Below are 26,478 nucleotides of genomic sequence, written 5' to 3' on the forward strand. Positions count from 1 at the left end.
CACTTTATGAACCGAAAAGTCAAAGTCTAGTGTGCCCTGTGTTGATAAATAAAAAACTTTTGGCATCAACTCTGGTGTCTCCAGCTTCCAACTTTCCTGGGGCTGGAAGCCAAAGAAATCCCATCTCAGCTTCTGTAGGGCCACCCTCAATCTAGAATAACTGATGATGCAAGTTCCCCCACATTTAAACAGTTTGACTGTTTGATTTCTGAGGAGTATTCCTGAAGTCATTAAGTCCTGGCCGTAAACATCCCAAGAAATTCTGTAAAATTCCTCTTCTACGCTGTATTGTCACTGGGTTCTGATGAATAAGATTCTTTTTCAAGTACTGCTAAACTCAAGCCTAAATTCATTCATAAACAGACCATACCCAGTTGTTCTGCACTGCTATCACCCTTTACACTTCACAGCTGTCCATTTTTGCTCCACGGTGTTGACTTCCTTCATGTATGGACAGAGAGTTGTTAACCTTTTTCAGTCCCTTTTTCACTAGGCTAAACTGACCAGTCTTTGGAAGCCTCCTCCTCAAAGACAGACAGGCTCTTCCTTCTCCGTGGCATCCCAGCAGCTCTTTGCACCTCTGAGCTCTTGCTGAGTATGGACAACAAGAATTGTGCATAACACTCTGGTTTCTGTTCACCTGCCGTGTGCTGGGGGAGAGGAACCTCAGGGGAGGGAAGGGATTCTGGTTCGAAACAGACAGAGCCTGACATTCTGGTGTGTTATTAAACTACAACAATCTTTAATGTTGGCAGTCAACTGCCACCGACAAAAGCTTTACTAAGAAATGAGATTATCCTGCGTATAGAGAAGATACCATGTACCCCATCGTAGTGTCAGCATTTATTTTTTTTTTTTTGTCTGGTATCAGCCTTCTGGTGAAGGCCACCCAGGCTGCCCCAGTCTAGTAGAATTGCTCTTTCTCTCCTTTGGGAAGTTCCACCGGCACCAGCTTCTCCCTGCGCTGGCCCACCCAGCACAGCGGGGTCTTTGCGTATTTCCTGGAGAAGAAAAGGAAAAATCGAGACAAATTAAAAATTTCCACTTAGTGCAGGGGACAGAGCGCTCGCCCACCGCCTCGGGCTCGGCTGTCGCTCAGGACAGCTACCCACAAAAGCCCACAACCGCCCACCACAGCCCACAACAGCCGCGGCCCCCAGGCCTTTGCTCCGGGCCGCCCGCCCACCAGGCGGCGCTGCCGCCGTCGCTCCGGCCCCGGGGCGCCGCCGCCGGGAGGCCCGGCCAGGAAAGGCCCCGGCTCCGGGCCTACGCCGGGGGGGCGGCCCGGGGGGTTCCCTGCGGCAGGCGGGCCGGCCCGCCGGCAATGTTGTTTTCCTTGTGGTTTCTTTAGCCTTTTATGCTGGAGACTTCTGAGGCTAGTCCAAAAAAGCAGGGCACATAGGAGAGTGCTGCGTTTTAAACAGCAGGGCTGCGTCCTCTTGTCTTTATATATTTTTAATGGCTAAAAACTGAAAAGGATGGGGGCAGCATCACACTGATAATAAAAATCCCTGGTTAATTTAGGGTTGATGACACCTGCATTTGGAGGTGGTGAGTGCACAGCACGTGTATCAGCAGCAGACCATTTAATTCTGTTCTCCAAGTGGCTGTGCTGCTCTTGTTGAACAGAAACGAGTGGAGTCAAGTCACACAGAAATAGCCAGAGTGGGTCATGTGGAGTGGCACTTGGCACCCATCGCCACCACCCTATCACTGCTGGTACCCTTTTCATTTGGAGAGGTGGGGACACAAAACACGCTGGAAGGACCTTTGGGGAGGTTCAAGCTGTTACTGTCAACAGAGCCCCAGGACTCAGTAAACACACAAAAAATCCCCCATCTAAAACAGCTATCAAAACTCACATAGAGTCTTGAAGTGCTGGAGGTAGGGTCTCCCTCCTTCCCTTTTCCTGCCCACAAGCCGAGACACACAGCACAAAAGGACGCCATTCCCTCCCCTCTAGGAACACCAGTCAGCAAACATGCTGTGCAGTCAAGCACTCAGTAGCAATGCTGGAAACCACCATCTCTTTTGGGCTGGTCCTTCAGTAACAGTAAAATGTTTGGCCACAGAGATCAGTGTGTGCAAGCTCGAGCCTTGAGAGAACCTGATTTTCCCCAAAATACCAACTTGGTTTCCTTTAATGTTAGTGCACAGCACTGAAAGGCTTTGTCTCTCTGGCACAGCAGGGACACAGACATGCTTGGTACTTACTCTTTAGCCAGTTCCATGGATATTTGCTCCAAAGAGCATCCTTTCGTCTCTGGTATAAACACAATAACAAAAGCCAGGGATGCGAGGCTCATTACTGTGTAAATGAAACACACCCAGGACAAGCCAATAAGCTCTATAAAGGAAGAAAACATTTTTATTTAATTTTCACTTTTTTTTTTTTTCCTGCTGCCATATTTTTATAGAATACAGCCACTAACACAGGGGAAGTTAGAAAGAAGTTAGGCCCTCTCTTGGCCCTTTTATTTTTGCCTGGGTATAATTTGAAAAAGAATGATGCTTTTGCTTTTTCTAATAGTCCTTATGAAAGAAAACTGAGGAGCCCACACTGACCCATTTAGCATAAACCCATTGATTTATTTTGTTTGCTGTCACTCTGGATGAAAACTGAGCAGCCATTGTTGCTGTTTCATGTGAGGGCACCAGGGGTCACAAGCGCCTTGAAATTCCACCCGTGTCTGGTTTTGTTGCAAATTCTTTCACGGAGCAAAAAGAGCATTTTTTCACACTGCGGCAGTTGTCTCCAGTTAATCCTCCCAGCCTGTCAGTTCCCAGGATTTCCACTGCAAGCCGTGGGTTCTGCCTCAGAAAGTGTCCAAAGACTTAACTCCTAATGGGGCCAGCCAAGGACTCGTGGGTTTTTGAGTCTATGGGGGCAGACACGTCCTCAGCCGGAAGGGATGGACTCTGCTGCCACTGTCATGTACTTGGACAGTCCAACATGCATAGGCTGCTGCAGCTTCCTTAGTTTTCTCCCCTGCTAAAACTAAGCCAGAAAGTTGAGACATTCATCAGTTGTGCCATGAGCTAAAAAATGCAGCTGAAGCTGCTGTTCTAGTCAGTGTCTTCCACATCTGGTACCTGCTGGCCACAATAACTACCACATAAATTTGCTTGAAGACAGAATTTCCAATTCTGCCTTTCTGCTATAGGCTAGGAACTTATATTAGCTTGAAGTTACACTTTCATAAATCCAGATTAGATCCAGCTAAGCCAGTGGAGTTACTGTGGATTTGCATTTGTTGTAACTGAGACCAGAGCAACAGCTAGGTGTACATTAACAAGCAATGCTGCATGACAGGAGGGGACCTTCAGGTCAAACAGCTGATGCTGAGGACACCAGGTATGCACTGTCTTTTTCTGGGGATGTTTCCTTAGCTCTGGTCTGTCCCAAGGACTGAACAAGTGTTGACAACTGGAGAGCATTCATGGTTCATTTTTCATCTTGCTTTTGTCCAAACGCAGTTCAGGGCTGCTCTGCGATGCAAACCTAAGTGTGGTGAGTGGGGACAGCTGGAAGAATTGCTTCTGTGGGGGACCCTGGACCTAGCTACAGAACTGGTGTAGACACAGTGAATTTGACCTGGCATATTTTGTCCTAATTTTTATCAAGAAAGAACTGATTTTTCTTTATCTCTCAAAAAATGCCAATATGAAACCTATTTTAGTCATAGATCACAGTATTAAATAATCCATCTCAAAATATACATACCAGGGTGAAATCACCTGAACTCATTATGGGTCTCATAACAATTGCTTGTCTGCCTCTGCCTCTGTTGCTGAGTAACGCAGAACTAAAGAAAACCTGGAAATTCGGTGCCCTTATATATTTTGACTTTCATCACATATTTTCTTCAGAGTTGAAAACCAAAATTTGCAAAACTAGAAAACATTATTTGCCAATCAATGAATTTCAAAGCTGGCATTTAACCTTTTCCCCTGTTTATCTTTAGATTATAAATTATTCCATGGTAGTCTGCTTTCTCAAATTAAAACACAAGACATTTTTACCATCCAAAAACACCTTTTTCTAAATGAAAATTTCTCAAAGACAGGACAATCCTCGAAAATGGATTGATTGCTATGGGATGGTCTTTTTTTTTTTTTTTTTTCCTGAGGAAAAAAAAAATGTCTGATCCAAAAAGCTGTGATCTGATCTAAAACAGAACTTCCACTGACTTCAGAAGGAGCAGGACTAAATCCTAAATATTGTGTATTTTCAACTTAGTAATGAAATGTTGTTTTTAAAAGCTGGGTTTCCCAGCCCACAGGGCTGATCCTCCAGGTGCTCTGATAGCATTAGTCCCCGCCATGATCCCTTCCTCTCCCTGCACCCTTAGGAGCCCTGGCACAGATGCATGGCAAGCACACAGGGTATAAAGAAGCCAAGCGGTTTTGGTCCAGAGCTGCTTTCCAGTCTGGCCACACACATCACAGGGGGGTGAAGGGGAGAAGGGGCTTCCACTAATAAGGACTGCATTACTGTAGGGTCCATGGGAATGGCAGAATTGGTAGCACAGACTTGGTAAGGTGTGGAGGAGGCAGTGAAGTGACACCAACAAATGGCACCTGAGTGGGTCTCTGAATTTAGCCCCTGGGACACTGGCTGCAATTTTAGCAGTGATGTTTGCATAGGAGAGATTTGTCATGGACATGAAGAGAATGTCAGTTCAGGAGGACACAGAGAAATCTTACCGGTGACAGTCAAAAAAGTCAAGGAGATGAGGAGGTTTATTCCCCAGTTCATGCTGGATGTCAAAGCCATGGCCCGTCCTCTGATCCCACCAGGGAAAATTTCACTCAGGACCAGCCAAGACACTGAAATGGAAGAAAAAGTATAAAATATCTTTGAAAGGATGGCTTTCCTTGCTGTACATTCAGGTGGGTTCAGATGGAGCCACCTGGCAGGATAAGGCAGTTTTGGGGAGGTATGTGTGGGCCCAGCCCCCCAAGGCCCACCCCGAGCAGAGCCAGCACCAGGACATCGATTGTCCCCTTCCAGCACGGACCTAACCCAGGAAATGTGAAAGGCCTGGGGGAGGTGAGCCTTGACAGCACGTCTGCAGATGAAAGGGAGTGCCAGCTGAATAACTCTCCAGTGACATAATGCTGATGGGGCCAGGGCAGCAAACCAAAGTACTCCTGGGCCTCAGAGCAGTGCTGGGTGTTTATGCCACCTTATAAATCAACCCACCATGCCGAGGCACGTCTGCTGTACCAGCTCCCTGCTACATATTAATGGGATCACTGAGGGATAAATGAAGACAGAGGTCCTGAGTTTTGGCTCCTTCGTGTCACACCACACCGCAGGTGATTTCAGTGCTGGTGTTTCTAGTCCACAAAAGCAAATTTGGTCATGTAGAGCTGGCTGGGTAGCCACCTTGATAACAAGAGCAAGAAAAAGAAAAAAAAAAAAAAGACTCCACATTTCTACACCATTCCTGGTTATTAGGATAAAGAAACCAACCAACACATCTCTAATTCATAAACACGATTAATCAGCAAGAAGTTGCTCTGTGGAGAGGTCGTGGGCTAGCAGACAACCAGCACAATAGCAAAGTGCATGTGGATGAACTGCATCTTCAGGTCCTTGGGCATTATAGATCAGTCCTGTGTGATATTGTTTCAGCAAGATAAGTGTTTCTGCAAGATAACAGATGGGTGTTTCCTCAGGACAGGTGCACTGGCCAGTCAAGTTACATTGTAAAACTGGACCCTGTACGGCCTCTGTCACGTTGCATTATCCCTTTCGGGGGCTTTTAGGGTTCCTGTGTGACTGTACTGGTGAGAGTAAGAAAGAAAAAGTCCTGTGGAAGGAGACTATAAAGGACCAACTGAAAGACAAAAAAATAAGCCTCTGAGCCTTGAGTCAACAGAGCAGATTCAAGCAATCTCAGCTCTAGATGTCTTTGTACCACAGATTCAAATTCAACAATAGTTTTTGGAGCTGACCCAGGGTTTTTGTTTATTTGTTTGTTTCTTTTTTGTTTGATTGTTTGTTTTTTAAAGAATTATAATGAGGTTCCCTCCCACACTGGGAGACCTGGCAATCTGGTGATGTTAGTCCAGAAGTAGGAGTGAGAATCAAGACTGCAGTGCGTACCAGCCTGATGCTGTTGCACATAGCCCAGTGGCACGCAGTCATCACATAGCAATAGCTGTAGAGAGGTCTCTTTTTATCTGGCTTGGATCACAGCAAATTTAATGCACTCACTGCTTACAAGGCAGACTTTCCGCTAAATAAATGCTTTAGGCATGTTCTATGTTGTCTCTACACAGGATGGAGGGAAAAGAAGAAAGTAAAGCTGGCTTCAGAAGGAGGCATTCCTCAGTGTCAGGCCAGCTAGTCCTGCTCCTGGGGACAGCGTGTGGCTGAAATGTATGACGCTGCAGCAGCTACAATACCACGCACTTTTGCAAGGACAGACTGGCCCTTTCAGGATAAATCTGATTTGTCTAGGGGGTTGAAACACAGTGTTTTCCTGTTAACAAACCCTAATACTTGAGCATCTGCATCAGCCAGAGTAGTGTTTAGCTGCTATTATTTCAACCAGCTTGCATAGTCCAGACAGACCTCGCCAACGTACCAGGTCTGTTCTTCATGTCTGCTAATGGTATCTGCTTCCTCTGGCATGCCCCTGACCTCTGCTTGGCTAGCTAGGAGTGGAAGGGATTTTTCCCCCAAAGAAATAGCAGTTGTAGAAATCTGACACTTATTACATTCTGTCTATCCCTTTTCCCAAGCTGAGGCAGCGATAACGATCGATTCTTTGCTTTTAGCACCTCTCTGGGATTGTTTTTATTATCTGGACCATTGCCAAAAAGGAGCAGCTGCTGTAGGTACAAGAGGGTATGTGGCTTTCTCTTGGGGAGCCAGGAACTAGGCTCAGGCTCCCATTCACAATGACTGCTGCTACCCTGCGCACGCGGTCCCGTGGAAATTTAACCTGCACACTCCCAAAGTCACTGCAAAGAAAACTAGGTGCTGCACTTCCACCAACCTAAGGAGCTACATTTTACAGGGGAAATCAACCCAACCTTGAAAACAGTGTCCAAGTAATGCCCTGCAACCACTGCAATCGCCTCTCTGTCTGCTACGTAATCTAATATTATTGCAGAAGGACGCTGCAGGAGCAACCACACTGCCTGCACACACACGATAGTTTACGGTGTCTGCTTTGGCAGCCCTTGGCTGCTGTTCATGGAATGGGTAGGGAAAGAGCTAGTGCCTTCCAGTTTAGGTGGGGGTAAGAAATGAGGCTAAGGGCTCAGCATGAGACTCTGCGCTAATTTCAACAGCCACGGGATTTGTTCAGGCAGTGGCTGCAGGTAGCACTCACCCTTACTGATGTGTAGGGAATTGTATGTTGACAGTAGTCAAGAGAAATTGTACAGTTGAACTGTCTTTTATTATGGCAAAATCTGGAGAAGAAAAGCAACCCATTGCATATGCAGATGTAGTTAATTCAAAGAAAAGATTGCTCTGGATCAGAAAGCTGTCAACTGTTTGAGTAAGTATTACAGAAACTCGATGCACTGAAATACCTTGCCCAGATAAGGAAGAGCAGAAGATTCAGGTGTACCAACAAACACTTGACCAGGACGGTGACATTCACCTCTAAACAAAGTCAGAGAGACTCTAAAGGAATAATAATAATGATGATGGTGGAAGATTTCAACTACTCCCATTCAGGCTGAAAAAATTGCATGACAGAGCACAGTGTTGGGACTACATAGATGATGTTTGTTTGTTTTAGCAATTAACCTGATAAATAATGAGAGAATAAAAGCAAATCATGCTATAATGCTGAGCAGAAGTAGTTCAAGATGTAACTGTCACAAAGATGCTCTGTAATATTGCTCTCCAATACTTAAAGGGGGCCTACAGGAAAGCTGGAGAGGGATTCTTTTTAAGGAGTGTGGTGATAGGACAAGGAGTAATGGCTTTAAATTAAAAGAGGGTAGGTTTAGATTAAATATAAGGCAGAAATTCTTAACTCTGAGGGTGGTGAGTCACAGGAACAGGTTGCCCGGGAAGCTGTGGATGCTCCATCCCTGGAGGTGCTCAAGGCCAGGCTGGATGGGGCTTTGGGCAACCTGGTCTGGTGGGAGGTGTCCCTGGAACTGGATGGTCTTTAAGGTCCCTTACAGCCCAAACCATTCTGTGATTCTATGATTCTATGAATATTGACTATAGCATTTCAAATCCAGTATTGTTGTAGGAATTGAAGATCAAAGACCCTACCATATTTTGTTTCAAAAAGGGAATGGTATTAGAATCAGCATGATTTCTGTAAGTAAATTAACAGGACAGTCAGGGTAAGTACTTTAGTGGCAGTATGGAGAATGCTTAAGTTACCTGATTAGAAGCTTAATCTATATATACAACCAAATAAAAGAAATAGCTCAGCACAATTAAAAAAATGAGTGAAGAAAGCTGTTAGAAATAGAAAAGTGCCTTCCATAAATGTGTATGTTGTTAGAAATAGAAATGTACCTTCTATAAATGTGTACTCTGTGCACAAATAAAGCAAATACAGGATAAACGCTGAAAAGTTACTTGCAATGCCACAACAGGCAGACAAGTATTTTAAAAGTCTGCTGGCTAAGAGGACAACAGGCCAGAAGCAGGAGCATCTACCAGCTTGTGTGGGGGGAAGTGCTTCAGTATCTTACTAGATCTTTCAGGAAAGGGAGGTGAATGGGCATGCAAATCTTACTGATGGTACAAAATTAGGGTAATTCAGGGTAATAAAAATGAAGGATTGTAAAGAATTGCAAAAGGATCTCAAAGTATTGATACTTTGATGAAGCAAGACATAAAATTCCCCACATCTATCAACACATACTCCCACAAAACATCACCACAAGCAAGGTAAGAGCTATGGAGAAGAGCAGGCACCAGCAGCACACCAGCACAACACCAGCCCTGCCCAGGGGAGATGTGCCAGAGCCCTAGGGCTGGCTCAGGGACATCAGCTCCTGTGAGGGAGGTGTCATGGGTGCAAAGAGGGGCTTAGCAATTACTGGGGAGGGAACACAGAATACTACAGAAAGTATTACTGTGCTGCTGTGCGTGCGTGTTGTACCCCTGTGTTTGACACACTGCAAGCAGGTTTGGTCAGCTCAGGGGTAGATGAGCCACAAAGAAGGGTGTGAAATGGGCCCTGCAAAGGGCAAATAGACAGCTGAGGACTCCAGCTTAGAAAACATACAGTGAAGGGAAACGGAGTTGGCATTTATAATGTTGTGAATGTGAACAGAAGAGAGGTTTTCGCTGCGTTTAACAACACACGAACCAAGAGAAGCTAAGTGGTTTGAGCAGGGACAGCTGTTAGAAGAGACAGGAGGATGTTCTTCAGACAATGCGTATTTCAACTCTAGAGCTCACCTTCACAGGATGCTTCAGATGTGAAAAGCAGTAATGAGATAAAAGGATGAAAAGTTGGATGTTAAAACCTTGTTTCTCTGTATGTGTGGAAAAGGATCCATCAAGGACTATTAAACAACAGTAGAAAAAAATCTCCAACATTTTTCTTGGAGTCCCTTAACTAGCCAGAAGGACACACTGTACATGCTACATGTGCCTTCCCTCATGTATTTTCTCTCAACATCTGCTACTGGCTACTGTTGGAGACAGGGTAACAGATTGGGTGGCCTTTTTCTTTGAGCCAAAATGGGCAATTTAATGAGCTTTATATTTGGGTCTTAAGTAAAGAGGTACCTCAAACCCTCATATGATCTCTTCTTTATTCTATCTATGCAGTAAATAAAATTAATAATAATAATGATAATAATAATGATGATGAAGGTGATGATGATGATGATAATAATAATAATAATAATAATAATAATAATAATAATAAATCACAGACATATCAGAGAAGCAGAAACATCTGAGAACATCTGAGAAATACTGTGAGCTTGAGGGTACTCAACATTCAAGTAAGGTACATGAATGAAAAATGTCCTTATTTTGACCTCGGCTGCCAGGAGGCAGAAGCAAATTGGAAGCTGCTCAGCAGATCTCATTAATGAAATATTAGATTCCCTTGCTATTCATTTGCTGCTTAGCATTTTTTTCCTTTCCTGTACCTGTATTGTGCAAGAGCAAGTTCCTTGTGGTGAGATTTAGAAGCAGCTGTTGGAATAGTTGAAAGAATTCAAGTTGCTAAGGTACAAACTCTGGAAAGAGATTAAGTGGGTTTATGGTTTAGGAAAGAAGTAGGTAAAAGTACGTAAGTCTTTGAAAGGAGAGGAATGGGTTGTTAGCAACAAGAGGTCCAAGGGAAGATGAGGAAGGGATTATCCCACCAGCAATGCAGGCAGACCCTCTAAGAACACATAACAAATTAATAAACTTGAGAAAGGATGCAAACAAGCAACTGCAAAGCTGCCACAAGAAGAAGGAATGCAAAGGACATGGCTTCACTGAGGCCACATTTTTTTCCAGTCTTATCACACACACACACACTGGATTTTTCAAGTACCTGGTTTCTGGACTGAAATTCTGCCCAGAGTTTTTTGCCGGAGGCCAAAGCAAACAATCCCGACCGGCCTTAAAAATGCCTCCACTTAATAAAAGCCATTTGTCTCTCTGGCACTGCCCCATGACATGAGAGTGAAGTGGCTGCTCAAACTTAATAACTGATGAATATGGAGCAAATGCAAGCCTGCGTTACTTCGGAGAGCAGGTGAGTGGCCAGCGGAGTGCTTGCCTGCCAAGGGTTAAGTCAGATCTCAGGTCGTGTGTGTGCACATGAAAAGGAGCTGAATACTTCTACTGCTAAGAGATAGGGGAGTCAGGAGAAGCCTCAGTTGACCACATGCCTCTGGCTCTATCTCACAACATGTACCTCATCCTATGGCTTTTGAGGTGCTTGAAAGTTTGATTATTGCTTCCCTCTGAGCAGCTTTACGACTCTGGTTGCAAGATGCCTGACACCACAGATGATCCAAAAGGAGCTGGTGTGCTGTGGCAAAGTTTAAGTTTATTTTCTTTAGGTATACTACATTTCTATTTCTAATGGTTAACCCTTTGGGCTGACTTCCTGAAGTAACACATGTTAAGACAAGTGGGATTTCATCCTTTTATCTCCAAGGATGTAGTAAAGTACATAAAAACAGTTATCCACAGTTGAGACTATTTGCATCACTAACAGACAGGCCGAACACTTGCATGTGCCTTTTTTAAGAAGCCTCACAGCAGAACAGGGAATTCACCCTTCACTTACGACTCCTCCAGTTCATGTTCAAGCCACAGGAAGGTTTTGGGGGAAGGGACCTCATTTGTGAGACCAACGCACTGCCTCCTTCCCCTCTTGTCTGGGTCATTTGAGGAGGAGGGCAATGAAATGTGTATCATTTCTGATTTTCCCCAGGCATCCTTCCCCCCAAACCTCTTTTTCAATAGTTCAATATATTCTTAAGTCTATTTTCAGTGACCTTCAATTACTGTCCACCTACTTTCATTTTGAAAGAATGGACGCAAACAACAATTTTCTTGTATCGGTGATTCCCACCTGGATGATTGCTGGGCAAGAACTGAGAGAAGTATAAAGATGTAGGAGTAATAGAATTGTCTCAGTTAAGGTGATTTGGGGTCCATCTTGCCCAACAACAGCACTCAGCAGCAAATATATCAGAAGCATGCATCGTCAGTGTAGATAGATAATAATACATTAATCTTCACCTCTTTTCAGGTCCCCTAACAGAAGCTGATTTAAACTGATACACAAATGGTAATTCTGTTTGCAAATGGATTTCACAGCCACTGTCTCTGTCTCTCATCTGCTGTTGTGTAGGCACTCATACTTACCCATCAAGACAGAACAACTTTCAGGGCAAGCAGAAGGGAAAGAAGAGAGAGAAAAAGGAAAAATGAAAACAGGTCTTCAAGGGAGAACATGCTTGACTACGTAAATCAAATACTGTCATTCAAAATGGCCTTTTAATTAAAACCCGCAATGTGTATTGCTGTTTGTAGGTGTTTATTTGTTCAGAATATTGAATCCAGGATAATCCTCTCAGGCATTTGCAGAGGAATGACTGCGGAAGCCAGAGGCTCTAATCCACAAGGAAATTGTGCATGAATTAGTTCTGATTATCACATATTTCACTTCTAAAAAGTATGGAGATGAGAAACTACTCATTTGGGGTGGGGTAAATGAACCTGTTTTTCCAGTATCCAAGGGCCCTTGTTGGGCCTTGAGGGGGTGCACCACAGAAAAGAGCTGTTGGGACACCGCAACTAGGGGCAATTTAAGCCTTTGCTCTTGCAAAATAGAGATTTGTGCACATACTTCAGAAAGTTGCAACTGGAAAGGGTAAACAGCCTTCCAAAACAGTGATTTGTTTAGTGAGAGGACTGCCGTGATCCATTTTTTAAGTCCCTCGCTTCACTGCTGCTCAGGCTTTGCTTTGGTTTGTGCTGGAGGGAGGCAGCAAGGAGGAGGTTTCACCCACCACAAGGTGTCTTTCAGTTCAACTTCATTCATAAGAGTACAATTTTCTATGCTTGGAGCTGATTTTCAAAGGCAACAGAAACTGGGTACCTCCTTGCATCCCCCTTCCCTTTGAGAAAATCTTCCTGGTTTTCCTCCCAGAGCTCAGTGTGACACAAGACTCAAATGCCTAAGCAAAAAAACGTCACCTAACTCCATGCAATGACTTTCCTACCCAGCCATCCCCTCTGCACTTTGCCTGCCATTCTCCACCTTCCCCAGCAGTGCCAGTAAGCTACATGATTGCACATTTTCACCATTCTGATAAATTTTTTTCATACTATAAAAAGCTTGTTTTAGTTTGATGATCTCTGCAAGTGAAGTGAAACGCTGTCTTTGCACTTGAAGTCCTCTAACAGCTCTAGTTTTTGCATGAAGCTGGCCCAAGATCAGGTTGCCTCTAAAAATTTCCTCCAAGCCCTCTCTCCAAAAGGAAACTGCTATTATGAAACTTGACATATGCCCTATAAACTTTTTCATGGATCTCATTGTCACAGTGCTCTACCCTTCAAGAACATGCTCAAGGAAAAATACTGTAAAATCCTTCATTATCTGTGATATGATTATCAAAGGCTACTATTATTTACCGAATGCTTAAATGTAACACTTGACCTACAACATGAGAAGGGCAAATTTGGCTCATGATAGGCAGCCTTGATTAGCATATGAAAGCTCATACAGGATGGTATGTGAGATCCACTTGACAGTGAACCACTTTGCTGAAGATAATGCCCCTGTGGAACAAACAGGGATTGTTAGGTTCAATTACTGGTTAGTATCACAACAATACTTATTATGTGATTTTTTAAAGTGGGTCTTCTGGAGGTAAAGCACTTCATTTTAGCCAGCAGCTACTAACAAATCTGAATAGAAAAGGTATTTCATAAGTATAGCTAATTTTAAGCACTGAAGCCATTCCTCTAAGTCAAGTAGCTCCTTTGTGTCAATAGGTTTATTAACATACAGCCATTAGCAGAGATGTATCTATATAATCAGAGCACCGAGATCGGAGTATTGACTCCAATCACTGTTTAAATCCAGCAGAGTATGCTGAAAACCAGGGAGCCATCCACCTTTCCACACAGTTCTCCCAGGGTCAGATTTTGTGCTCAGCAAGGGCAGGTTGAAGCCCAGTCATTACAGAGGCATAGGAATATAGGCTGGGTCATGGTGTTGTCACCTTCTCTTTTCACAGTGCTAAGGGCTCTGTTGTTCAGAAGGCAACGTCCTTGGCCTGATCTGCTAAGACATTCCTCATTTGTAGACTTGAAAGTACAGTTATGAACAGGAACATGGAAGTCGGTGAGAATGAATTCCAAGATTTTAGTTGTGTACCACAATGTGCAGCTGAAGTTCAGTCTCGGTGTTGAACACGGCTACTCTGCTCCTTGCAAAACAGAGCTCTGAAATAATTAAGGAGAAAACTCTTGCTGGCATTTCCATGTCTCATCACTGCAAAAACATCCTTGCCTTATTATGACATTTTTACACTTAAAAAAGTCTCCCATACCTGTAGATCCTGTGAAGTTAGATAAGATTAACCTATTTGGCTGATACTTTAGAGCACATTTCCTACAAGCTGAAATCCTACAACTCAGCATCCAACTATCCAAAAATATCTTACACATATTTCACATTTCACTTCTACTAATCATACCATAAAAACACAAACTGTTTCCTGAGTGAAGTGACTTGCTATCAAGGGACTACAGATAAACCTTGTGCAGGACAAGGCAACAGGATTAGTGGGCAATTCACAATGCTTTCTTTATTTTTCATTTTGTCATGCCTTTTCTTTGTGCTGCAGCTTAGTGCAGACACAGTGTGAAATAAAGGCCACACAAGGCACCATTTGAATAGCTTGGGAATAGTGAGCCAGATGAATGCTAGAAGTGTCATATTGAAACCACACGTATGCATGCATTCAGTGATGATTCAGCACAAATGCAGAGTGCTAGGACTCTTGTCTTAAAATAAAGAATCCAAGATCATTTTTAATTAACAAAAAAAAAGACTTTCTGTAGTGATTTGCAGTGAAACATGCCCATTTCCCAGGCTTATTTTTCTGGTTCAGATCCAAGAAAGCATTTAAGTACTTGTGTATTTTGAGCACTTGATTTAATCCCTGCCACTATCTCCTTTTCCAGAGTAAACCACAAAACAGTGTAAAATTGATGCTGCTCATTTATGTGAAATTTAAGGCCAGGCCAGAGCTGCTCTGCAAAATGTAGAAGCTCGAAAATAAAGCATTGCAAACAAATGTCATGCAAGGCAATGCCGAGCATGAATGCCTGTTAACATTAAATTTATGTGCACTATAAACTAATACAATAACCACATGTTTTGTAGAAGTCTGAAATATTGTTCTAACACCAGAAATATTGATGTGAATTCTAGTCGCCCCTACCTTTTACCAGTGTTTTCCAAGTTAGAGTAAGGCCATATGGCTTAGAAAGCAGAGGGACAAACAACTAAATCCCCTGACAGTTAGAGTTTCCATACTGACAGTTCTTTCCCGTAAAGTTTTCCAGTTTCTGGTAGGGCATTTGATGACCAAGAGTAGGTCCAGGAGCATTTTGTTGCAGAGAAAAAACAGTCCTATGTGGTCTGGCTCAAATGGGTGACAGGAGATACAACCTCTGTGATCAAGTCCCTGGCCTGCTCAGTGTCATATGTGAAACCAACTTTTTCTGGGTTTCTTACAGATGCATTTAGTGACTGAAGAGAAAGACACAGAAAAGGTTCTGCGTTTAACCATGCTAATGAATCTTTCTTTACCTCAGGTAGCCAATTAATCTATGAATCACAGTGACAAAGTCCAGCAGACTACATTTGCTTCCAGTATGATTCTCTGGGCTTTCAGAAAATGTTCCAGGTCTGCATTTTGGCTTGCTTAATCTGATAAAATACATAAAGAAAGACTGACACATAAGATTGCATAAGGAGTGATAGGGTGAAAGAGGGACTTGGTTCCTTCATCACCTCCACAGATTTCACTTTTCTTGCGAACCCTTGAATTTTCATCATTTTTCCACCTTCCCTACTGTCCCCAACACAGGTATAAAACTTTGCATTTGGATGACGTCAACAACTCACAACAAAATGTAGACACAACAGGTGGGTTTCACATGGGACAGCCATCACAAATTCTAATTTAGCTTCCTGATCACCCTAAACCCCCTCAGTAGCCACTGAGGAAAGGAGGCCTGCTCCAAATGGCAGGTCAGAGAGCAGGGCTCTGAAAGGCCCCCATAGGTGGGGAGAATATTTCCTTCTGTTGATTTTCTGAGGAATCTGTCTCTCACATCAGTTAAATGGCTAAGCATGCTGAAACATATGTTCCATTTTAGGTAAAAATTAGCTCAGTTTTAAAGCATCCATTCAGGCTGATATAAATTTAACTCTGATATACTCAGTATGGCAAATCTGCCCAGATTTAAACTAGAAACAGGCATCTGTCAATCCAAATTAGGATTTCATCAGTAAATATTTGCTCCTATGATTTGTCCTCAACAGAGATCTGTCTTCGCTGATGTCCCCATGTGGGGTTTGTTCCTCACGGGGCTGACAGCCCCACGCAGAGAGCTGCCACTGCAACAAGATGGTGCATCTCAGCAGGGCTTGCCAGAAAGCATGGTCATTGCTCCCTCTTAGTGAGGGGCACACGCCAGGGGACATGAAATCACAGTCCCTCCTATGGGAGGAATTTCATCAGTGTGAAACTAGGAACCCAAGGGCATCTTGGTGGCTTGCCATCTTTCCCCGCCCTAGGATCAGATGGGTGCTCAAACTTTGGTCCCACACATCTCAGATTTAACTTATTCCACTCTTTAACAAGTCTTACCACTCTTTAACAGGTCTTAATCAATACCAAATATTGCTAGTCTTACAAGCACCTACTTACAGGAGCTGTGCTTTGATGGGAGTATAAGAGCTATGCAGAAAAGCAAGGTTTGCCATAAGTCCTAAATCCTCCCCTATGGCCCCATTATGCATTTTATTTGTCCATCATTAAACAGAAATTTTGTTATTTATTTATTTATTTATTAGATTTTATATCTATCTGGATGGATATACGTGGTTTTTTTTCATGCAAAGCCCCGAAATCCATTCCTCCAGATGCCGGCACTGATCCCTGCTGGGAGTGTGGCATCCGCAGCTGCCTGTGTGTTGGGTGGACTTTGAGTGCTCAGGGTCAGGGCATCCCAGCAGCTCTTGGAAGTCTCCCAGAAGAGGTTCCTGTGATGACCTCCAAGAGAACTGCTCTGAGAGTTCAGTCTTTGGCTCTGGAGAGCCACTCAAAGCTGCCTGCAGCTCAGGGACATGCAGTAACAGAACATTTTCTGCTCTGGGTCCGCAAAGAGATAAATACCTATGGAGTTTATGCATCTAAATGGTTTTCAGGATGGCTTCTGTCAAAAAAAAAAGCCCCTCAGTCCTACGTGTAAAGTACTTTCACTGATTTCCACACTCTCAGCATGAACTTCAGGGACGTCAGCGGAGCTGATGCAATTTGCACCAGCAGATTATCCTGACATTTATTGGCCAGCTGCCTAAATAACTTCACAGTTGTACAGAAATCTGTTCGAAGGACTGGTAGAGGAGGAAGAAAAAGCTCTTTTGAACAAGGCACCAATGCTGTAGACTCAATGCAAATGCATGCATTCAATATCCCTCTCGATAAAAGTGTTCCCCATTCCATGGCAAAAAAAAAAATCCTTGTGATCTGCGTGGATCTCCTCTCTTGAACTGCATGCAGGACTCCCGTGTTATATGTGAAGAGATACCTGAGATGTGTAAAGAGACCACTGGCAGGTCCTGTTTTGCTCTTATATTTTTTCTGCTAGAACAAATTCAAGCCTGAGAAACAGATGCCCTTTGGGCCCAGACTGTGTTAGTGCTGAGTGAGTTGCTTCAGGGCTCTGAACTTGTTGGAGCCCCTCTGATTTTTGTTGGATGGAGAGGATTAATTCCAGAGCACACTGCATTCCTGTATTAATGCGCTACATCTCTCTTTCACCAGCTTATTGGTGAGGTCAGCCAGTGCCAAAAACCTGGGCTTATGCTTGCAAAGACCTCGGTGGATATATAGGAAAACATGGAAGCAAGTTTTCAATGCATGAGTGATATTTAGCTTTTGATCCTAAATGATGCAAAAGGAGCAGATCATTTGACACACAAATCTGAATTTTCATTGAGTCAGTGAGGGAAGCATCAGGGTTCTGGCCACCTGCTCCGTTTCAGGAAGGCTGAAGGTGCCCTACAGTTCTTAAGCAAGAAAACTCTCCTGCATATGCTCCATCTGACTCCAAGAGTCCCACATTTACAGCTTTATTTTGGAAAATAAGTCTGATACTCCAGGAGTTTGGCTTTCCTGGCTTCTGCATCTTGGTATGTACCACCATACAGTGGTGACCAGTGAAGGAGGTGACACTTCTTTATGAGAAAGGACCACTATTTTTGCCCTCCCCCCAAGTGTTTTGAACAGAGCACCTGCAAATGAGATGCTCTGCAACTATTTCAGTTAACTCTGTGCCGTTTAGTGAGTGGTCATATGTGGGCCTGGCCCTGACTAGAAGAATTTCTCTGTGTTTTCTTTATGTTAAACTCTTTTTCAGGGCCACACCTAGCTTTGGTGACTAATTGGTGATCTACCTCCACACTGCACTCATCTCGTTCGCCTGCACTCACTGTTTCTGTGAGGCTGAGACTTCTTGTGGCCCCAGCAGCCTGCCCCCTTTGCAAACACTCACTGAATGCAGCGCAGAGCCCCCATCGTGTTCCTCGCCCTTCACATAGCAGCCAGATTGAGATTTCTTGTGGGCTCCACAGATATCTTTCCCTGCTGAGAACAATTCATCCTCGTGTCACTTTTCTGATATAAAGCAAAGGTAACTCAAGACAAAGATGTGTGTCAAGTAAGTCCCCTTTGTAGCTGCCTGGAGGTGCTTCTGCAAACACTGCTGGAGAAACAGCGTGTGCTGTTCTGCGGCATGATGCAATACTCATTTGTTGCACCTACAAAATGTCCTTACGATGGTGTGAAATTGAGTGTGAACAAGCAGTTGGATCACATTTCATCAAACATAATTAATCCAAAACAGAGCAACAGAAATGCCCCTTTTATCTTGCCTAGAGGTTGATGATATAAACACACAGCACCCCTGAATCAAAAAAAGTGACTAAGCAGATGCTCACCTGCCTGTGAATTCTTTAGTAATGCAAAAATGGCTTTTATCTCTCACTGTGTGTTTATGAGCATTCATCAGCATGCTGCCTGAGTGCTTTGATAAATGGCAATAAATATATTTAGCGCGTGTTTGGTTCATTAAAAGATCTATCTACTTCATGTAATTTGGAGACAAAGGAGGAATCATGGAAAAATGCAATATTTACAAATGCCTGCTGTGCAAATATGGATTGTAACTAGCTCTTTGACTAGAATCCCCCTAAAAAGGAAAGAAAAGAACAGGAAAAAATAATTTATAAAAAGATGATAGAGCTCAGATTGCAAGCTCTGCCCTATGAAGAGTGTGCTTTTTACCTAATGGTGCTACACAGGCTCTCCTTTATCCCTGCAAAACATCAGGCAGGAAGGACTCAAAATAAAGTGGCTGAATTTGTTCCAGAAGTGGCCCAGTGGAGAGAAGGGGAAGAACAAGAACCTCTCTGCAGTTTGTCCAGAAGACCCTGATGGGATCTTTAGATCACAAACAGACACATCCCCAGCACCGCCGCCACCTCAGCCAGCAGAACGGGCAGATGTAGCACAGAGCAGGAGATGTGAGCACTGAAAATACAGTGGTGTGGGGTGTCAGTGCTTCTGTCCCCAGGCATCACCTGGCCGTGGCGGTCGGTGAGCGCTGGAAGCAGCGCTGTAACCCCGATGCCTCCTCTCTCTGCAGAGCAGACAATGGCTGCTGGTCTGGTCCAGACCACAGACCAGATTTAGAGATGAATAACATAAACATGTTAAAACTGTTTACTTTATATAGGCAAAGGGGCCCACTTGTTCTTTACTCTAAGAAAGGCACACTGAGGATAAGAAATCTAGGCTTTTAAAACACATTCAAGGATTTGGACTCCAAGCAGCAGATGTTGAAGGCTGAATATGAGAAACAAACCAAAACCTCCTTCCCAACCCAGACTATCCAACCACAAGAGATCCTTTGCAGATTCCAACAACTTCTTGATTTTCTTACCCTTTGAATTTTCTATGCATTGCCAGTTTTAAATGAATGCTGTATTTTTAAATTCAGGGAATTGTCTTGCAAGTGTGTGTTTGTGTTTTGAAATACCTGTATTTCTCCTGGACCCAGCCTTCACTTGCTATGCAGATGGACCATAGCTTAATTGCACATGATTTTAACAAGCTGCAGCTGAGATGGTGCCTGTTTTTCCCCATTTGCTGTTTGAGACTTTCTTGACTTGTGCTCACAGTCAAGAAAGAGGTCAGAAAACAAACACGGGCCTCAAAGACTTCTCAGATTAGCCTGGCACACACCTTGGTTTCCATAGCCCCCAAGGAAGCAGGCATTGTTATCACCAGCGTCACATCGGGCCAGCCCAAATGACCAGGAGCACATTTACGGCCAGGTCAACAGGAAAGCAGCCTTCAGCAAGAGTCCAAAACTTCAGTCCAAACCTGAAGCTGTGCCCCTGCCCTGAGGGTCATTAACTGTGCCTTTGAAACACCCAAGGAAAAGCTCAAGTAACATTTTCTTTTCAGGGCTGCACCCGTGGTTTTGGACTTGTGTCACTGAAAGCAGAATCTAGCCTCAAGATGGTCTGCAAGGGAGGGAACAATGCTGCAATAACACAGCCAAGCTTGCTGCCCTGGCAATGAATGTTTATCTCATGCAGCTCTCCCAGTGAGCAATGTTTAAAATAAATAAATACTGCAGGGGAGTTGCTGTTAGTGCAATTGTTGGGCTTTATTCTTGTGGAAGCTTTTTATCATAATAGTGCAGCAGGAGTACAGTGTGTTTGCAAGTCAAGTTTGAGCCAGGGCACAAGAGCACATAAAGTCAGTTAATAAATAATGGACTCTGTGCAAGTGCTTTTTGCAATGTGGCTTAAAAAATCAACCCCTTCAAAGTACAGTAATATGCAAGTGCTATTAAAACAAAACAAAACAAAACAAAACAAAAATATGAAGGGATTTAGTTCCTAGTGCCTGGGAATGGCAGAAATGTTCTCCTCAGGAGAAGTGTTTCCTCAGCAAGTATGACAGCAGCTGCAACAGTGCCTCCGTTGCACGGCGACTCTCCTTCATGTTCTTCCATTTCATAGAAGCATGGGTAGTGATCACGATGATGATGCTTAAGTTTGCTCATGAACTATGATGCCTTATATTTCTTATCTGTATCTGAAGGCTGTTATACAGTCAGGGGGCCAGGTCCTCAACTGGACTCAGGCACGCTGACATTTCGTGGATTTAATGGTGTCTTACTGTGCAGAGGTCGAGAGCTCATCCTTATCTTGGGTTTATGGGATAGCAGCAGCAAAAGCCTACATCTTCACCTTCCCCGTGTAACAACACAACAGAACATGAAGAGGAAAAATAGGCAGGAGCCCTGTAACTTTGCTGTACAAACCTCATACCAGTTTCTAACTTTACTGTAGGTGAACAGTTAATTTCACTGAACTGAAGAGAGATAAGACCATTAACCTAAAATGGGCAGGACTTCTTCCCAAAAAGTACACCTCAGGCCCACCAGGACAGTCTGTGATAATACCAATGTGTATTAGCAGAAAACACTGTCATCCCAGCACTTAATTCACTTATAAGTAAATCATTACAAAGAATTAGAAAAAAATGAAATACTTACTTGGTCCAAGACCTATGGAAAAGGCAGCAACATAAACAAGCAGGCTGGCCAGCGAGAGCCATTTCAGGACAACGGGAACCTCCCCACTTTCTGTGTGAGACCCCATCGTGCTTTTGCCTTCTGCCAGGGTAGTCCTGTTCAGTTCTCTTGTCCTGGCGACATAAGGGTTTCTGTGTGTGTCGAAGGAGAGTCTTTCTGGTGAAGCCATACTAGCAAAGAGGTCCTTGAGACTCCCATTGGTGACACTAGTGAGGTTTCCTGGTCTCTGGAGATAGGAATCCTCCAGAGACTGGCTTCTACAGACATTGGTGAAGTTCATGTGTATGTTATGATTCACTAAGCCCATAGTGACCAGCGATACTGCCATAACAGAAGAGCCAATACACAGAAAAGTTTTACTTCCTACTTGATCCACAAAAAACGTAGCTGGGACTGTGCTGACCACTTTAACCACTCCAACTCCAGTAGAAGCCAAACTGGCGGCTTCATTGCTCTGGAACCCAACTGACTTCAAAACAGTTGATGCATAAAATAAAATGTTGGGTTGCCCAGTTGTTTGCACAAAAAAGACTAGTGTGAGCCCCACCAACATTCGGGCCCTCATGTTGTTCTTTGAACGAAACAGGTCCAAAAAGCTATACTGATGTTCGTCTTTCAGGGAAGACTTGATCAAAGTGAGTTCTTTAGTAGCATCTGAAGTTTCTCGTAGTCTCTCCAGTATTTTTCTTGCGGCTTCATCATTATTTTTCATGACAAGAAACCGAGGACTTGGCGGAAGAAAATACATGGCAATAGCCTGCAAGGCACCTAGTGGAATCACAAGGCCAAACATATACTTCCAGCCGTGAGATACGCTGGCAAATGCGTAGTTTGAAATATAGGCAAAGAGAATGCCTATCACAATCATGAGTTCATTCAATGATACGAGAAGGCCTCTTCTGTGCTGTGGGGCAATCTCAGCAATATATACACATGTCGCGATTGATGATAATGATATGGAAATACCTATGGCAATCCGTCCCACAATAAGTATCCCATATGATTCATAGGGCAGTAAAATCAGACTTCCCAACACAAGTAAAGAAGATGCAATAATTATTGCAAACCTCCTTCCAAATCGGTCTATCAGGAATCCACCAGTAAGGGATGCAAATAAGGCACCAAAAAGAAGGGAACTTACAACAATTTCCTGCTCTTTGCAAGAGAGTGCTAATATGCTGCTCATCTGAAGAAGTGCTCCAGAGATAAGGCCTAACTCATAACCCATCAGAAGTCCACTTACAGCAGCAATGGCAGAAGATAGAAATGTAAATGTTCCACAGCCTGAAATAAGAGAGAAAAAGAAATTGATAGTGTGATTTCTGCAACATTCTGACAACCAGTAAGAAGTTTTTTTGGTATACCAGTCCTAAAAGTGTTTCATTACTTTTAGGCAGAAGTTAGGTACGTACAAACCCAGCAGCAGTGGCTATATACAATGCTGTGTTTGAAAAGAATATATATATATATATATATATATATATAATTAGTAGTATTAGTATTATTAATAATTATTATAATTATTAGTATTTATATATGTAAATTATATATGTATATATCATTTTTAGTTCATGTAATTACATATCATAATAATTAATGCTTTTAGGTTCCTCATCTTCCTAAACAAAAGTCAATAAGATTTTGGTTGGGCCCTAAATAATCAAATCTTCTGCTTCAGAACATTATTGCAAAAGGCAACATTGACAGTGTAACCTTCTGGTAAGAAAGCAATTTTTGCCTTGAGGCATTCTCAGGGTTTTTCATGTAATGAGTTGAGGGACTCTTGTCCACCCAACCAGTCTACTATGGGCAATGAAAGCAATAATTTTCCAGCCAAATTTCTTCTACCTTGATTTCAATCAGTAGTATGATAACCCCTCACCACTTACTAATTCCTTTGCTTTATCTGAAGATGCCATGATGGCTGCTGTTACCAGTGATTTATTTTTCTTTGCCATATGAAAATCTATGCACTGACAAACAGGCTGATCCAGACAGCCAAGATATCTGAGGGAAACAAATCTTTGAGGTACAAATTTCTGAACTATCTGGGCTTTGCTCATCACTAATCTCATATTTTTTGGAATATCAGGATCAGATATTTTGCATAGTTTAGGTCAGCCACAATGTCAGGAATAAAAAACAGATGGTGAAAACCTAAACCAAATGGAGATTATATGTCTTTGAACGTCCACTTTAAAATAAACTCATTTTATGCAACTATGATTCGTTGTTTATTGTTACAAGATAGATTTAACTGATCCTGCTCTACTAACTGTGAAGCCTTTTGCACCCTAAACTTTGAGGAATATTTTAGTTTGTTATTGTTGGTCTTGTTCATTCTCCCAGTGTGATTTTCCTCTCACCATGATGTTGGCTGCGACACAGCTAGGAAAAGAGTAAACTGACTTCTGATTTCCTGCTTAGCTGGAGAGATAGCATGTGTCTGAGGAGAGGTAGCTTTTGCAGCATAACAGAGTCCATATTTCAGTCAATTCTCCTGCAGCAAGTACTTTCCAGCTTGGCTGGAAAGTGGTATACGGCCCAATAGAAAATTAGGCATAGACTGTTTATTTTTAGCTTATTTTTCTAAGGCATTAAGGCTCTCTGATCACGCTGACTGCCTGAAAGTACCTTGTCAGTAACTTTTGAGCACATTGGCGAGGATCGGTCCCATTTAAGAGAGGATATTACATTTCTGAAGAAAATCAGGCGAGGGGAGGCGGAGAGCGGCCTAGCAGGATATCTGTAGTACTAAAACAAACAATGCCAGAGCCTAGGCCCCGACCCTGGAAGGGGGCCATGTATCCAGCTGCATTGTTGGCATGGTCTCTAGCATGATTTTGCCCCGCACCACCTCAAGCTCTGCTGACAATTCCCGGACACAGCCTGGCTGGTGGCACAAGGCCGCCGTCACACCCCGCAGCCAGCCCACAGGAGGCCAGGTTATTTTGGAGGGTAGCAGAGCTTAGCTGTGTGGGCATAAGCCATGCCTCCAGGGCCAGGGGATATGTGTAAGGCCGTTAAAGATGGGTATTGCCTATCAGCTCTCCTACTTGGCCCTCAGTTTGCTCTCTTTTAGCCAGGCAGCAGTCCCATGTTATTGAGCACCCCCAGTATGCCTCAGCCCTCACTGCCCCTGCGCTAGGCTGGCGGGCAGGCCACAGATGGCAAGAGACCTGTGAAAGACACATGGTTGTGTATGTGCATGAGCATGGTACTTGTTTTAAACAGAGGTTAGCACGTGGGTTATGGCAAGGTACGCATGCAATATTTGTTTTATCATTGCAAAAACTAATTCTCCCTCCCCTTTCTATTCTTGACATGCCTGCTTGCTGTGTATCACTAGCTCTGGAAAATGTACCCTTCCAATAAACCCTGATCAAAAATCAGGGCTGATGATACAACACTGTCATATTACTTTTATCACAGTTCTCTGCCCAGACTACTGCTCTGTGTTGATACCAGTGCTTGCTTAGATAGCCCTGTATTTTCATCATTGACCCATTTAACCTAAGATTTTGGATTAATCTGTATATTATGAAGCCAAAAGAGACCATTGTAGTCATCTGGTCTGATACTCATGAACAGCACAACATAACCCTTTGGACACATTTAAATGTCTTTTTATTTGAAGTAGGTCATTAAAAATATTAAGCTTTGATTTAGAAAATGCTAGTGGTTGAAAACCAATGACTTTAAATCGTACATAGTCCCAATGGTTAATTGCTTTTATTTCAAATTATCTATAATTTATTTCTAGACCTAATTTCTGCATCCTTGACTTCCAGCCATCAGATCTCACTCTCCATTTTCCTGCATGTAGCTTTGTTCACTGAGAACAAAATTATAGCCTGTCATCAAGTCATCGCACAGATGTCTCCTGGTTAAGCTACTTAGCCTGTGAGTCTTTACAAGTTTACCAGTCCCTTAAGTATTCAAAGCTCTGTTCTCTGAACTCTCTCCAGATTATCAATTTTAATAAATTGGGAACTGGACTCAGTGCTGCTGTAGTGGTTGCACAGTGCCAAATGGGAGTTTCCAATTCTTGTCTTGCTCCTGGTGGAGATTTTGCTCTGTACCGATCAAATGATTGTCAGAGCAGTGTACAGGAGCTACAAGTTACTCTCCAGGACAACCCATTTCTTCTATGACCAAGTTCTTTCCAAGGCACTCAGTGTGTTTTCTTTGGATATGGCCTAACCTTTTACAACCTAACCAGGAATGAAAATTACTTTTCATTTGGCTGTGTTAAAACACATAGGCATGTTCAAGTTCCCTAACTGAGAGAAAGGCAGCATCTCTAGATTTTTTCTGTAATCATTTGCAAAAAATAGGCACTTCTAGGTATTTGAAATGGGTCAGATGCCTATTTCTCTCCATTGACTATAAAAGGAATCTGTGTTGCTTGCTCAGATGCAGATGTCTAAAGTTAGCTGAGAGGAACCCCAGACATGACATTCGCTTGCAGTCAACAGGCCAAGCCATCCTAAGTTCATTCAACCAGTAATATATCTCATTTATTAATCACCTATTACCTTTACCACCCACAAATCTTCTAAGTAACTGAGAAAAATGTTAAGTAACAGAGGGACGAAAACTGAATTTAAGGATCTCCAGAAGAAACACAGCAGCCTGGGCAGCGTCTCCTATTTATACTCTGAGCTCTGTGTCCTGCACAGCTTTTAATTCTTTAAATGTGCAACCGCCAGTTTGGTATGGTTCCAGTTTCTTACTCAAAATGACAGTGCCAATTCAAATATCTTAAAGGAGTCTGCCACCAGCACTGTTCTTTACAACCCAGACTCTCCTCTCCCCAACCCATGGTCCTCAGAGCAATGCAACGGAGGTGATTATTTATTTGTAATCAGAGAGACTGTGCAAGCTGGAGATGGAGTTTGGATACCTGGAATTTGCTAGGGAAGCACTCAAGGACATATACACTTTTTGCACCTCCAAGTGCAGCAGCTTGACAAATGTCTTCATGTTTTTTACTGGATCAGCTGGTACCCTTGTTGGTCTGCTGGTGACACATGCCCATGGTGGTATAGAAGTAGCTGTGGGCTGTATCTAAAGCAGACCCCTGAGTGGAA

The 26,478-nt window shown here is 43.2% G+C and overlaps 1 protein-coding gene across 2 annotated transcripts in view; it reads right to left on the reverse strand.

The window, feature by feature from the left end:
• Positions 1-720: 720 nt before the first annotated feature.
• SLC2A12 (solute carrier family 2 member 12) overlaps positions 721-26,478 on the reverse strand; it is a 29,008-nt gene continuing 3,250 nt past the window's right edge. Inside the window, exons 2-5 of one of the 2 annotated variants that reach the window (XM_035538428.2) lie at positions 21,347-22,669; positions 4,708-4,830; positions 2,215-2,347; positions 721-1,001 (exon numbers count right to left, since the gene is read on the reverse strand). In XM_035538428.2, coding sequence (XP_035394321.1) covers positions 905-1,001; positions 2,215-2,347; positions 4,708-4,830; positions 21,347-22,669 — 1,676 coding nt within the window. In that variant the 3' untranslated portion in view covers positions 721-904. Of the gene's footprint in view, positions 1,002-2,214; positions 2,348-2,494; positions 2,999-4,707; positions 4,831-21,346; positions 22,670-26,478 lie in introns of those variants that run through there. The other variant, XM_035538429.2, reaches the window with a different exon arrangement.

The sequence above is a fragment of the Cygnus atratus genome, chromosome 3 (assembly GCF_013377495.2).
Source record: "Cygnus atratus isolate AKBS03 ecotype Queensland, Australia chromosome 3, CAtr_DNAZoo_HiC_assembly, whole genome shotgun sequence".
Taxonomy (NCBI): domain Eukaryota; kingdom Metazoa; phylum Chordata; class Aves; order Anseriformes; family Anatidae; genus Cygnus; species Cygnus atratus.